At 35.5% G+C, this 16,918-nt stretch overlaps 1 protein-coding gene across 1 annotated transcript in view; it reads right to left on the reverse strand.

Moving 5' to 3' along the window:
• Window positions 1-3,528: 3,528 nt before the first annotated feature.
• The window catches only part of LOC138695002 (ankyrin repeat and BTB/POZ domain-containing protein 2), a 191,004-nt gene continuing 177,614 nt past the window's right edge, over window positions 3,529-16,918 (reverse strand). Inside the window, exon 22 of the mRNA XM_069819278.1 lies at window positions 3,529-15,504. Within this exon, the coding sequence (XP_069675379.1) occupies window positions 15,289-15,504 (216 nt within the window). The 3' untranslated portion in view covers window positions 3,529-15,288. The remainder of the gene's footprint in view (window positions 15,505-16,918) is intronic.

Here is a 16,918-nt window from a genome sequence, read left to right on the forward strand (position 1 = left end):
GTAGATGGGAGGATAATATTAAAATGGATTTGAGGGAGGTGGGATATGATGAAAGAGACTGGATTAATCTTGCACAGGATAGGGACCGATGGCGGGCTTATGTGAGGGCGGCAATGAACCTCCGGGTTCCTTAAAAGCCATTTGTAAGTAAGTAAGTTGGGTGTGGTGGTTAGTGGCCCCTTCCCGAAAAAACCTATTGCTCAAAAACTTGAAGGAAAGTTAGCTGGACAGTCCCAACTATGGCGACCTGGAGAAGTGAAAATGGTAAATGATTTACAGATTTAAGAGGAGAGTTGGACGACCTAATCTTCGGTGGGAGGACTGTATAATGGACATCAGAAAGCTTAGAGTTAAGAACTGGTGGACTGCGGCCAAGGACAGGGACTCCTGGCGAAGGATCCTGAAAGAAGCCGAGGCTTGACCCAGGCTGTAGTGCTACTGATGATGATGAATAGAAGTTTTGATTATTTTATGAAATCTTAATTGGAAGTGTGGCAGCAGGGTAGCTCAGTTGGTAGAGCAACTGGCTATGGACTGAAAAGTCCAGGGTTTGATCCCTGGTGGTGCCAGGATTTCCTCACTGCCGAATTTCCAGAACGACCCAAGATTCACTTAGCTCTTATCAAATTGAGTACCGGGGTCCCAGGGGTGAAAGACGATTGGAGCATCGTGATGACCATAACACCTCATTCTAGTGCCAAAGTCAAGAAAGTCTAGAGCTCTACCTCCATGGCATGTGAAGGGACTACTTTTACCTTAATTGAAAGTGCCCGAAGATTGATATTTATGTACAAAATCTTAAATTTAATATTCAGACTGGATTTCGAGTTATTTTATTCTTAAATATAAGGAAATAGTCTGAAACACTGACTCCACATTACACTACACAAACAAAAGGCGCCAAGACCAGCACCAACCAGATCTGAAGATAGCCCATAACAGGCTGAAACATGTTACCCAGGTACGGTAAAATTTAACACGAGAAAGACATATAATACATATTCCGTCTGAATGTTTTGTTGTGCCTGTTAGTTCAAATTATTCACATGATAAAATATTGCATTTTAACTTCATACCTGAATAACATAGAAACCTGTCCACAATGAAAAAAATTTAGGACCATGTCTTTTTCGCCTTGAACAGGTTATACTGTACATATCTTCATTTTTCTCTAGATATCTTTCGCGAATTATTAGCAACATCTTCATTAGTAGATTTATATTTTTATATAAAAAACCAGTACATTTTAAGACACCTTTTGAGATCTTTTCATAATATATTAGTTAATGTGTATGTAAGATTATCAAGATGGAAATCAGTAACAAAATGATGTAGCATTAGTAAAGCACAACAGGCCTACCCCATCAGGCACATATGCATACGACATTATTATTATTACAGTGAAACCTGTTCAAGACTGAAGTGACATGGTCCTAATTTTTTTTTCTGTTGTGGACAGGTTTCCGTGTTATTCAGGTGTGAAGTTAAAATGGAATATTTTATCATTTGCATAAATTAAAAACAAAATGGCATGCCGCAAATTGTAGGAATTACAAAATATTCCATTTAACACTATTGACATTAAATCAACTTCCTGTCACTTATTTAATTGGTGAATGATCTTGATGAAAATCTCATTTCGTGTATAAATTGTATCGTAACTCACTCATTAAACACTGTAAAGTTTATTAATTACACTAAATTTAATATCTAACACTACATATAATAGGACTGTATATCACGGCACATTATTTAATTTGACTAGGAGCCTAGAAGCCTTGAATTCTGGATTATCTAATTTCTTTGCCAGTTCAATGGTTTTCTTTGCAAAATAGGTCCAGAAATTTGCATGATCTATGAAAGGGCAAGAACAATCCACTCCCACAACAGTTCATTTATTTCTATGTAACCAGTTGTTTTCTCTTTCCTTTTATGTCACCATTATTGACTGCAAGCCACTCACTCATGATACAGCCTTTATTTTTGAAAGTGTTAAGTTACACCCGAGTTTTCCATTCATAAATTTCAACATTATTTTCCATACTCTTCGTTTCTCATTTTCCTCGATAACTTTTACTTCATCAATTAATGATAGTGTAACATTTTTACGCAACTTTTTTTTTATCACGAAATCGCTAATACACTTGCGTTCTACCCAGCTACGACAGTATACAGGAGTGAAGCATTGAACATCGTTGAAGGGACTCCTCTGCCTAGTCAATAGGGTAATAAAATTTATGACCATCAGACCAACACACCCTCGCACCCTAAAAAATTTTACAAAGAAAACTTGTTTTTATTTTAGTGACCTACTAGTACTTCGTACATTCCTTGAAAGCACATACTGTTTCAAAATATAGTTTACATTAAAGTAGTGTGTCTAAAATATTATTTCCGTTTTGAACAGTAGCAGACTGTTTCCGTTTCTGCGTTGGACAGTTTCCGTTTTATTCAGGAAAAATTACACATAATACATATGAATTTCGCCAGGACCAATAAATTGTTCCGAAATAGACCGGATTCCGGATTATTCAGGTTCCGATTTGAACAGGTTTCACTGTATTATATTGCTCAAAGTAATAGACTTAGAAATAGTTCAATAAAAAAAAAATTACATTCGATGTGAAATATATAAGAACAAAACTAATACGGGAATAAAAAACAACTACACGAGTTTTCATACCATACCTTGTAAGTATTCAATGTGAACACCATTTGTCCAAGGCAACATCCAGCTGATAGCATGTCGGAAGTGACAGCAGCTACAATCCTTCTTCTCAGCTCTGGCAGGTCGGAAAGTACACATGGTCCTTCACATAACCCCCATAGAAAGAAATCGCATGGTGTGAAGTTGGGGCCGTGGTCTACATACGAAAACTGCTCTGACATTCTCCACTCTTTCGTTGGGCACACATGGACGCCCTGAACTCTTCCCTTTACAGATGCATCCAGTCGTTTCCAACTTTATATATCATTGATGAACATTGTTACTGAATGGAAGATGAATTCTAAATTGCCTTCGGGAAGCTCACTGTACAGAAACTACAGAACTGCACTTCGAAAATTGTAACACACAAAAATATGCACATAAGTCGCCATTTTGTAAATACAATGAGAAAGAAATGCTACGAGCACACGATACAAAACTTTCACAGCTCTTCTTTCATTGTCATGTAGGAGAAACACAACCACTTTCGTCTGTAAAGCCACACCAATCATCTGAAATCCCGATAATCTTTCAAAGACACTGTGTATATCGATGTTATGAACTAGGATTAGGTGAAATGTATGCTATTACACCAATGAGTTTCATCCCAATAGGTGACCAGGATGGTTACAAGATAAGTACATTATTTTACGTAAAAAATTATTTTAATGATGTGAATGTATATATCATTACAAGGTTGTACAGGTATAGTCTACACAACATGTGACTTAAAAGATTACACAGAGCAAGATCTGTTCTCTTTCTGCAATAGCAATGCTTAATATTATGTGGAAATGAAACAGAAGGAAAAAATATAGCCCTTGTTACTAACACAGACTTCACTGTATCTTTATTATACAAAAGATAATTATTTCAAACAAATGACATGCTGAGAGAGCTAAATAATAAGGAAATACGTACATTCACTCTCACATGGCAGTCATCAGATAATTCACTATAAGAATATATTTATATGATGAAATTATTATTGTAAAAAGTTAACTGCAAAGGAAGCAATAACAAATTTCCTTAGAACATAATTTAGCTTGTAAGTAGCACAAAATTATGAAGTTCACCCAGAATCAATGGATATGAGAACACAGTACCATCACAGAAGAAATAAAGGCGCAGTATGAAGCCTCAGTTTTTTTTTTTTTTAAGTTACAATATTGTTAATCGGAGATGGCAGTATTAATTTACACGTTACAAAAATATATGTAGCTATACATATAAGTATGTATAAAACATAATGAGCACATATTTATGTTTCTTCCCTAACAAAACCTTTTACTCCCGCTATAAATTCTTAAATATTGCACAACTACAAAATCGAATAGGAACATAATCATCCTGTGAGGAAGATGACGGCAGATATAATATATATTATTTGTACAGTATCGTGTACCAACGTGTTTGGTAGGCCTGTTAACATCATGAATTAAAGTAAGGAATTCTTCTCCATAATGTTCAATATATAGAAAAATTGATAAAATAAAGAATAAATATCCATTCTATAGACTATTAAAAGCTAAAATCTGTATCAGTGTCTCATAAACAAGCTACAAATCAAAGTCCAATACAAGAGTCGATATAAAGGTATGAACATACAGTAGAACTTGGTTATAGCAACCTCGTTTTGTACGACACCTCGCCTATAACGTCAAATATTCTGTGGTCCCATCTAATTCCCCATAAGACATATGCTTTTCTACCATGCTTAATACGACAAACGTATATGTGTCTACCTCGCATATAATGTCATTTTCAACCTCAGTTTGGAATAAGATTGTCTAAGAACCAAAGTATTTTAAGATATATTTTGTTGAAATCTGGCTAATTATTTATAGACTTCTGAAATAAAGGCAGATATCCTTTAACCCGCCCGAATTCATGCCGCATTAACGGCACTTGCGTAAGATCAGTTTCGGCCAGATAGTTTTCACTAAGTGCACGCATTTTAGCGCAGTATGGCCACTAAAAGGAAAGTTTTTAACGTTGGAAGAAAAAGTTAGTGATTCATCAAATTGAGAATGGAATTTAAAAAAGCTGACGTGTGTCGTGAGTTTGGCCTAGTTAAATGCACAGTCCAAACAATTTGGAAGAGCAAGGATAAAATTGTTGCTGCAATTGAACAGAATAGATCGAAGCTAGGGGAAGGAGCAGTGAAATTGTAACTGAAATAATGAATATAGAACGTAATTTAGAGAGTGTGTATTGGGAAAATAGGAGACAATAGAGTAAAATGACTGATTACTTCACTCCTAAGTAAAGAAGTTTGGTGAGTATTGAACAAACTGTTTTAATACAGAATATTGCATTTATAATTGTACGTGTATTTTATTACGTTCATGGTAGTCTTAAAAGTGAATATCGTAAATAAATCTATAATAAGCCTAATTAAGTTTGTTATTTTTCATTTTCCACCTCACTAGACTGATAATATGAATCTCGGTTACTACGACACTCGTTTATAACAACATAATTTTTAAGGTCCCTTGGATGTCGTTATAACAGAGTTCTACTGTATTAAGAAGATAATGGGAATGACAAATATCACCCACTTCTGAAATATATGCAAATACAGCCTTTTCCGTTGACATATGTAAGAACAATTCTGAAGTCTACATGTTGCTATAAGGCTGTTGTTTAAAGCTTATTGCACATTGCATTTAAGAAGTTAATAAATAAACGACATTATAAACACATATTTTGAATAAATTCTGTTTTCATGTAAGAAGTAGTAGTAACATAGCAGAATTCAATGCATGTTAAATGTTAAATGTTATGTTTTATTTAACGACGCTCGCAACTGCAGAGGTTATATCAGCGTCGCCGGATGTGCCGGAATTTTGTCCCGCAGGAGTTCTTTTACATGCCAGTAAATCTACTGACATGAGCCTGTCACATTTAAGCACACTTAAATGCCATCGACCTGGCCCGGGATCGAACCCACAACCTTGGGCATAGAAGGCCAGTGCTATACCAACTCGCTAACCAGGTCGACTCAATGCATGTTAGATTATATCAATCCTAAGCATTTCACCCTTAATGGGCCCCAACGTAATTAAATTAAATAGCACTGAAAGCTTAGTTTTAAAGCTTAATAGCATTTTCTTTTTTATGTGTATGGAATTTCCTACAAAACAGTACATGAAAATAATAAGAGAACTGACACTATAGCATATGTATCTACCAGAAAATTACATATTTAGCTAGTCTTAACTGAATTGGAGATACAAATACTACACAGCATCAGTGTTTTTAATGAATTAGAAACTGAGAAAATTAATAGACAATACAAGACTGCATGCTGCATATTAAATATCAAGTATACACATTTCAGTTTGTATGGTCCATTAGGTTGTATATACAAAATAAATGAGAACGATAGCCTTATACATTATAGCACACTGCCTGATTTACAAGATCCAGTCTCTCTGCTAAATGTCTATTTTTTTTTAAGAAAATGTTTAAGGGGAGGCAGAAGTGAATATTTCAAAATCCACAAAATTTATCCGATTTGTTTGAAATTGATCATGGATACTAAGTATGTTATTAGTAATGGACATACCAAGTTTCAACTTTCTAAGTACAATAGTTCTGTAAATATTAATAATTTTATAAAACTTTATATCGTTTGATATAAAATGCTCCATGCACCATATTGTAAGAAATTTTCAATATTTCTTTTTATTTATATGTTCAGGGCGGCTGGGTAGCTCAGTTGGTAGAGCAGCTGGCTACGAAGGTCCGGGGTTCGATCCCAGGTGGTGACAGGATTTTTTCTCGTTGCCAAACTTTCAGAAAGGCCCCGAGGTTCACTCAGCCTCCTATAAAATTAAGTACCGGGTCTTTCCCGGGGGTAAAAGGCGGTCAGAGCGTGGTGCCGACCACACCACCTCATTCTAGTGCCGAGGTCATGGAAAGCATGGGGCTCTACCTCCATGCCCCCCAAGTGCCTTCATGGCATGTTACGGGGATACCTTCACCTTTATTTATATGTTCAGAGAAGGTATACAAATAATAAGTATTAGTTTATTATGGGAATAATATAGTAATACAGTTATCTTGGTTTTAATTTCATACTTTTAAGGGCACAAAATCAAAAACTAACATCGGAATATCAAAATAAAGATAATAAAAATGGAAAAAACCAAATTTTCATTTTTTCTTCAGTTTTGTTCGAAAATTTCACCTCTGCCTCCCCTTAAGTTAGTATTTATAACGTGATTTCTCAGGAATTCCTGCAATAAAGGACATGCATAACAAACTAGTCTACTTTAAATAGGACAGCCGAAATTTGTGATCATGTAAGTAATGCCGAATTTGTTAAGCATCTCTTCATTACAGGACACAATATAAATCAATAAAAATATAGGGTTTTCCAAAAGTAAGAGGTAATTTTAATTACTCATATCTTTGTTATTTTCTGTATAATTTTAAAAATCATAATACTGTCTATTACACAAGATATGGGACTACCATGTTAACAAGTGTGTTCTTGTGCACGCAGTAATATACTGTATTGTTTCAAATGACAATTTCACCGGATTATCTGAAGCACCTAAATGGGTGTTTTTATTAACCTTTATATGTGAAAAAAAAAATATATATATTACCTCTACCAACTCAAATCGAACTTATTCAAAGTTATTACGAATATGCATGCAGTTTTTCGGATCTGTCACTGTTTAAATCGCCCATACAGTTTGAGCTCTTTACAAAAGCTTGCATCAAAATTTGAAAAAAGAAAAAAAGAAATGGTTCAATTATACATGCAAAGAAATCACAATAGACAATAGACGTAATAAATGCTGAAATTTTACAAGAAACACATTGACATGAAAAAGATATTCCAAAACATCAATTAATATTTACAAAGAATGTGGAAGAATGTGGGATACTGCTGCAAAAGGCCCAAGAGGAATTATTTAAGCAATGGATAATATAGGCCTACATGTGATGATGAAATTAATGAAGTTAAAATAAACGTACTCACGTTACTAAAAATAACCACAGTTTTAGAACAAAAACAGACGTAGCTAAACCAGTCTTTGTAAATAATTATCCCATTTTCGCGTGCATAAGCCGCACCCCAATTTCGAAACAATAAATTTGGAGAAAAAGAATTCTTATGTTCTTGCAGAAGGGCTAATATAGACGTATTGAGAAATTTGGCAACAATGTAAATTCTCGAGCTCATATTGCCCAGGTTATAAACCATGTAGTAGCAGATATCCATTGTTCATTACATGAGAGAGAGTGGAAATGAAAGTAACAGAATTTTTTTTAATTATCTCGAATACAGGCCACACCCCAATATTTGAATCAATAATTTAGCAAAATAACTGCGGCCTATGCACGCGAAAATAAGATACTAAAACATGAGCTCAGATCTGAAGAGATGTTGCTACTTGTACAAGAAGAAAATGGTGGACACATGCTATTCAACATTTACAATATGGATATGGCAATGAATGCTACATTAAAAAATATCCCATTTCTTAGGTAATAAAACAGGGTAAGTATTTTTAAAACTGTATAGAAAGTAACAAAGATATTAGCAATTACCTCTTACCTTTTAAAAGTTCATAGATCTCAAAAATGGCAGAGAGATGAGATTTTGCATTCAAGAAGTGTTTCTTACAAGCTTTTTCGGGATGATAATGAATTACTGGCTATTTTATTAACAGAACAGATCATTTATCCAGGCAACTAATGCTCGTGTCATAATGTGAATCACAGTTTAATTGTAAATCAGAATAATAATTATACGAACTCATTAGCTGACTGCATTTAGGATTTTGTATAAGAATAATTAGAAATTATATTTGAATTACATTAAAAAACAATAATGACATCCATTTTAAAATGAAAACAGAACTTTGTTGCAAGGGGGCAAATATTAATGCCCTGCATTCCTTTGTTACATCTTAAGCTTTTTTTTTTTCCAAAGATAACATATAACATAAAAGACATAACCGAACAATTAAACTAATGATTAATTATTATAATAACACTGATTTCTGTGCCTGCATAATGAAGTTTATTCTATTATTTGTTATAAATCCATATCCATAACATTAATACACAATAAAAAAGTTTAATACATAATAATTATAACAGTTGTGTATATACAAATGTCGACAAGGAGGAGATGGCATTTTGTGACGAGGTAGTATATTCAAGATGTCTGCCACAATCAACTGAGTATGTCCACGTCCCAGTTAATACTGTAGTATCAGCCATTACATTACCATTTCAAAAGTAGGTAATATATGGTTCAGTTTTTAATACATCAGATATTATCGGTACTACATTGAATGTTAATTACTAAGGAGCGTATTCCTATGTAATTAAATATTCATTTTACGTGTGATGAAACACAATTAACAAAGTTAAAAATTCCGAACATGAGGTTTCAAGTTTAAAACTCGAATTTTATTTCACATAAAAACACATATTTTCACAAAAAAATTATGTAAATACATATTTTCAGGAAATCTATCATAAACACATAAATCTTGGAGTTTTTTTACTTAAATAATTTTTTTACAAGAACTTTTAAATATTTTAAAACTAAATCAATTATATCACTCAGAAGTACGTTATCTTTTTTTAAGAATTCTTGGTTGCTTCGTGTTTCTAAGCGCTGTGTGGTGTATCCATGATCCATTTTTGTAATGGTATCGCCTCAAGTTCTGAGAACTGCTAGGCAGCATATCAATGTTATTATTAGAGAATAAATTAACATGGACAAGGAGGAGAGATCTTGTAACACATAATTAGGAATGTTTATTGTGGCTGAAGATGATTTCATTCCACGCTTTGTTTGTGAAACACAACAGATAAGAGCTCGGGTATGAACATTATTTAATTTAAACAAATCTCTCGCCTCTCGCTCATGTCTATGAAGTAAGGCAATATATCTTGTTGTGATTCTCTGTTATTGGGCTTCGTCAATCGATATCCTTCAAGATATACTGAAAGATGGTTATTTAAAAAACGAGATTTGGCTTTGCTATTAGCAAATTTAAGCTTTTTGTGTGACACCATAAAAAAACTCGAAACATCCAAAAACCTGTTGTCTGAAACAGGGAGATGCATGCCGTGGAAATTAAACTAGACTCGCTACCAGGTTCAGAAGCACAATTACTAAGGGACAAATTCCAGAATGTGTTTGGGAAAAACAGTTGATATAAAAAAATGTGTAAAGTTGCTCAAGTATTGGAGGATGTGTCTGTAGGTGAAATTGACGGTGTATGTGTTTGTGACATTCTTCTCTTTAAATATGCACGTCTGACGTCCTGTGATGTGGAAAGATCGTTTTCACAGTATAAGTCGTTGTTCAGAGATAATCGGCATGCATTTGTGATGGAGAATTTGGAGATGACCTTTGTTGTTCACTGCAATTCTCGGCCAACTACTAGCACTCAAGTGTGGTTGGTGAGTACCTAGTAACATTTTTTTTTTCAAGCTAAGTAAGGTATTTTGTCATATTAAAAAAATATATATTTTTTTTATTTTTAGCAAATATTTTCGTACTTTTTAGCACATAAAAAATAAATATATTTAAATTTTTTAGCACATAAAAATCCACTCCCTATTAATTACTGACCCCAGTTATCAAAATATACTGGGAACAAATATATTCTTATTATAAAACAGATGCATTTTCCAACAAACTGTCAACAATGTCCTTTTAAAGATCATTATTCTTTTACTCGTAAATTTATCAAAAGTGGTTCAAAGACAAAACTGTGTATTATAATTTCAAGGGGCACATGCTGAATTTTTGTTTATTATGCTCTTCAACTCTTATATAAAATGAAAAGAAGCAAACTAGGAAAGTCTGTGTATATTACTAATTCATTGTGCGAATTGTTCTACAGTATAACCCCGTTATTGCGCTCGTCAAGGAACTGTGGCTTTCAAGCATGATAGTATTATAGACGGGAGATGGTTTATGAAATGGAGAAAACAATTTAGACACCGCTTCATAGGAAAACATATTTTATTGTGCATTAGTGCAAAATGCAAATAAGAGCTCATCTCATATGAAAAAATCTTTGATTGTTATTTGCCATGTGTTTGTACTGCTATTATGAATGATAACATTTTCTCTGCAGTTCATGTAACTACAGATAACTTCACCTGATACGCCATCAGGAGCAACACTAATGCATTTTCGAAGCAGATTTACTGTTCCAAGGGCTTCGTATGGTGTGAGTATACTTTCCTCTGCAGATTCAATTTCCTCATCACTGTCTTCATCTTGGGCGGTAATGGCAGCATGATTTGCGATCATGTCGACAACACCGCGGATTTTTGAAGTCACTAAACCATTGTCAACTGACACAAAATCCTCCATGTTAACTTTCCTAACATCTCCTGACAGCAGCCCAATCTTCATCATCCACAGAATGCAATAACAATAATAATAATCCGTGGCGCTACAGCCTTTGGCCCAGACCAATCAGCCGACTGCTGATCTCACGTTCACATGCCAAAGCAGAGGTGAACGATCATCCAACCAGAATGGAGGTATCGTGTGGTTAGCACGATGATCCCCCAGCTGTTACAGCTGGCTTTCACTACCTATCATAAATCCCCAAGTGCATCATGATGCTGGGTGGGCACTGGTCCCATACACTGACCAATATTTCATGAGAAAATGTCTTTCCCCATGAGGGAGCTACAGCCCTTGGCCCAGACCAACCAGCCGACTGCTGATCTCACGTTCACATGCCAAAGCAGAGGTGAACGATCATCCAACCAGAATGGAGGTATCGTGTGGTTAGCACGATGATCCCCCAGCTGTTACAGCTGGCTTTCACTACCTATCATAAATCCCCAAGTGCATCATGATGCTGGGTGGGCACTGGTCCCATACACTGGCCAATATTTCAGGAGAAAATGTCTTTCCCCAAGAGGGAGCTACAGCCCTTGGCCCAGACCAACCAGCCGACTGCTGATCTCACATTCACATGGCAAAGCAGAGGTGAACGATCATCCAATCAGAATGGAGGTATCGTGTGGTTAGCACGATGATCCCCCAGCTGTTACAGCTGGCTTTCACTACCTATCATAAATCCCCAAGTGCATCATGATGCTGGGTGGGCACTGGTCCCATACACTGGCCAATATTTCAGGAGAAAATGTCTTTCCCCAAGAGGGAGCTACAGCCCTTGGCCCAGACCAACCAGCCGACTGCTGATCTCAGATTCACATGGCAAAGCAGAGGTGAACGATCATCCAATCAGAATGGAGGTATCGTGTGGTTAGCACGATGATCCCCCAGCTGTTACAGCTGGCTTTCACTACCTATCATAAATCCCCAAGTGCATCATGATGCTGGGTGGGCACTGGTCCCATACACTGGCCAATATTTCAGGAGAAAATGTCTTTCCCCAAGAGGGAGCTACAGCCCTTGGCCCAGACCAACCAGCCGACTGCTGATCTCACATTCACATGGCAAAGCAGAGGTGAACGATCATCCAATCAGAATGGAGGTATCGTGTGGTTAGCACGATGATCCCCCAGCTGTTACAGTTGGCTTTCACTACCTATCATAACTCCCCAAGTGCATCATGATGCTGGGTGGGCACTGGTCCCATACATTGGCCAAAATTTTATGAGAAAATGTCTTTCCCCATGAGGACCTGAACCAGTGCACATTCCATAATGCGAGTTCTAGGCAGGATGCCTTAGACCACTACACCACAGCGCAGGACTCACAGACAACTAAATTTTAAAGAAATGATAACTGTACTGACCAGGAGATTTTTGAGTATTAAAATCTTTTCATACAAAGGAAAGTACTGGTAAGTGAAACTCCAGACAGTGTTGACCGGAGGGTTTTTCCAGTTAGAGGGTGAAATTTCTTTCTTGCACTTGTGGTGCAATGACCCTCAGTGCAGTTGCAGCAAGATATTTCTTCACCATCCTTTTAAAACATTACAAGTTTCTGAATACTGGCGAGGTATTAGTGAAATTAAGAGTATTGGACTCAGCAACACTATCACTCCATATCGAGCTAATGATCAGATGTTATAGGCCACTGCTAGGCAGCGAGTCGAATTTCTTATTGTTTGAACTGCGACATTTCAAAGACTGTGAAACAAACAATAGAGTGACGAGTGTAGGGCCGAAAATCATTTTCTTTCATTGGTAATAATATACGCATCAAAGTAAATTATTAAAAATACGTGCATTTTATTAAATACATTTTATTATGGCTGAATGCAGTGACTACTGTTCGACTACTGTATGTTTTGTAAAAAGGGCCTTATCAACAATTTTGTGGGTTTACATTAATAAACAGTTATGAAGTATTTCTCTGTCATCTCATTTTCTTGGTTTATAAAAAATAATAAGTAACTGCAAGTACTTAGATAAAAAGGTAAAATTTTTCATAAAACGTTTTTTAAAAGTTTTTCTTTAGATCTCTTGGTTTTGTTGATAGGGCTCTTTTAGAAAACATCGTCGTCGTCATCGTCGTCCTCGTCGTCGTCGTCGTCATCATCATCATCATCATCATAAATGGAGGAAAATTTCCGAAGCCCTGTGTTCGAAATTGTCATATTAATTGATGTGTAAGTTATGTAAATATTTTATGGTAATACCTGGCATCACCTCACCGGTCATTAATCGCTGTCCTCATCAACACACTATCTTCACGAAAATAACAGAGCGTTCCAGTTAGTGAAAACATCCATTTCAAGTCCTGATTAAGATGGTAGTGGTAGTGATTCTGATAATGATAATCAATTAATCATTATGACTGTAATAATGAGACAATAAAGACGATGATTACATTCACAATAAACATAAAGATAACAGTTGCAAAACTCCAACTGCATAATATTTTCACTCAATGTAAAATGTAATAAATAACACCACAGGCTGATCTCGAAATCATATGACAGATAGGCCCAGTTTCTTCAACCTTTGTTAAATTATAACCGTGTGTTATTTCATTTTAACTGTAAACTTAACAGTTGAAGCATTTCTTCAACTACTGTTAGTACTAACAGGCTGTTAAAACCTATGTTAATTTAACTGCCCAATTTCATGCAGTTAAATCATTTAACTCTCTGTTAGCATAGAAGTATCCAATATGGCTGGTGCGGTAGATGCTGAACTTATATATCTGGATTATTTAGAAAATGATATCCATGAATACATAAACAGAGGGGATGATTCCTGTGATTTGACAAACCAGAAGTTCATACAAAGTTATAGGCTATTTTCTGCCAAGCCTCACTTTTCGCTTTCAACTTAGATCTGTTTGTTTGTTTATTCTCATTAAATGGTTTATGCTGCGAAATAATTTCCACCAGAAGGTTTCTTTCGAACGAAGAGAAATTAGTCCCACGATTTCTATTTGTTCCAGTGTTTTCCATTTCATAACAGCAATACCAATACGCCACTCCAGGCTATTGTGATAGTGTGATACAAACGAGGAAAGAAGCAGAAATCAAACCTGAGAGAATAGAAAGACTTCTATCCTCTCTGAATCAAACAACAGAAACAAGCGAGGATCGCAATTGTCAGAGTTCAGAAAACAGAAGTGAGCCTATACTTGGGTATAGGTTATGGTTAAACTCTAGAATCTCTGGTCCTGACAGAGAGTTAACAAACAGAATGTTAAAATGTGAAATGTAAAGTTGAAGAAACGCAATATTTTTAACAGCAATTCATACTGTTAACTTCCAGTTAATTAACGCTATGTTAGGTGCATTTTAACAAAGGTTGAAGAAACCGGGCCATAATGTCACAACACGTGTTGTAGAAACAAGACTAACACCTGTCTTCACTTTCATTAATACTTCTGCCTTTTTCCCCCCACTAGATCAACCGTACATCTTCCATATAAAATAACTTAAGACTATTCACTTTATGGCAAGCATGTAAGTACAAGGTGCCTACACCTTGGAGACCACTCTTGGAGGCTTTGACTTAACTGCCCTTCAACTAACAAAGTCGAAAGTCTCACAACGTGTAAATAGACGTATGCAATTAATATTTTGTCATCTTTCTGAGAAGTCTTGTTAAGTTACTGACCCACACTGTATAATAAACTTTCCAAGAAAGATTATCATATGTTAATAATGTGACTGAAGGCCACAGCTTCAGAATTCAGAATTAGATAACCCTTCCAACCTTATCTAATTTTTTTGTATACTAAACATTTAGAAATTTTATAACTAAAGATATTAATATCCACAAAATATAAAAAAATAGTACAAAACTAACATGTTTTTATCAAAATTTGTACACATGTCAAAATTGCTACGACCTTATACGATTATTTAAAATTACCCACAATTCGTATAATACACACATCATTTGTGTGAAATGAATCAGATCTACTTATATTAGTGGATTAGTGGGAATGTTTGTATTGTTGGTGGGAAAATCATTCATTGTACTTCAGCCAATGCATAAGAATATTTAATTGCTGTTAACCATATATCTCTGAAGAACTGAACAACTGAAACCTTCAAGTTCCAGCATTTCTCGATCTCGAGGCAAGATGCTGTGAGCGGACGTGTATATACAATTGCAATGTGCAGCCTTCACTTGGGCTTGGTATTGGAGCGGATAGTTGGTGCCATGTTGCGGGCTTTGATACGGGCCTGTAAGGTGAGTAACAGGCCTGCCAGTACGTCGTGACTATGCAGTTTCTTACCAAAGAGCAGTCTTTTGACTGAGTCGTCATATGTTAGAAGTGCTACCATGTTTTGTAGTAAGAAACCTTGGCAGTATTCAAGCAGCTCCCCTGCATTGTAGACCTGCAAGATATGCATGTAACGTTCATCTCAATACACTTCTGTTGATTGACTCGTCTGTGAAACTGTTTACAATTTTAATAATGTCATACAAAGTTTTCCATTATAATACAAAATGGGATCACAAACACAATGAAGATGTAATGGAAGAATTACAACTAGAGCCTGTAATTAATCACGTAAAAAATTATCAGAACAACTGGATAAGTCATCTGCATCGCATGCATAGAGATAGAATCCCAAAAGTCATGCTCCACTATCGTCCAAACGGGAAGAGATCTCTCAGTCATCCAAAGAAGCGCTGGATTGAAATTTCAACTGTGAGATCGTAACAGGCCATTTGGCCTAATACTTGAAGGGAAAAAGAAGAAGATTTTAGAGTGGTTAGTTGGGAGGCTGAAGTGGAAAAAGACCTTTGGGGAGGCCGAGACGTAGATGGAGGTATAATATTAAAATGAATTTGAGGGAGGTGGGATATGATGGTAGAGACTGGATTAATCTTGCTCAGGATAGGGACTGTTGGCGGGCTTATGTGAGGGTGGCAATGAACCTTCGAGTTCCTTAAAAGCCGTAAGTAAGTTTTCATTAATTGTATGGATATCTTCTAATTCTAGATGGCTGGATAGTTTGCAATGGCTCGATCACTGGGTGCATTCAACCCACTTGCTACAATGTCTCCCAGTATAGAATACTACAATAATTATTAGAGTCTGGATTTCTACATACTAAAAGTAATATTTTTACTCGGTATAGTCTATGAACATAAAAGCTGTGCCCTCACTCCATTTAGACTCCATTCTTGTTATTCAATATTTCTCTTTGGTATAGTTAACTGTAGATTTGCATATTGCTTTCATTGATTTGGAAAAAGCATTTGATAGGGTGAAGAGAAATAAATTATTAAATGTATTAGCCACAGACCACGTTCCACAACAACTTATAGCAAACATATATAATATCTATAAAACAAATCTAATTGCAGTAAAGTGTGACAATAAATTATCGCATTGGACAGAAATTCATACAGGAGTAAGACAAGGCTGTGGCCTTTCACCATTGCTATTTATTATATATATGAATCAAATAATTAGAGAATGGAAACAATTGCCTCATGGATATATACAACTCAATACACATTTACAACTAGATTCATTACTTTTTGCAGACGATTTAGCTCTGGTGGCATCCTCAGAAGATGAATTACAATGTTCAATTTTTAATTTTAACAAAATTGGAATTAAATATGATATGAAAATAAATAAAGAAAAAACTAAAATTATGGCCTTCTGCGGAAAATACCCTGTGCCTAGCAAAATATGTTTAGATTAAAAAATATTAGAAAGGATAAATTATTTTACATATCTCGGATACACATTATCTTTTTTCGATGAAGTAGATATTTCACAGAAAATGTCTA

This window comes from Periplaneta americana, chromosome 2, assembly GCF_040183065.1.
Source record: "Periplaneta americana isolate PAMFEO1 chromosome 2, P.americana_PAMFEO1_priV1, whole genome shotgun sequence".
NCBI classification, from domain to species: domain Eukaryota; kingdom Metazoa; phylum Arthropoda; class Insecta; order Blattodea; family Blattidae; genus Periplaneta; species Periplaneta americana.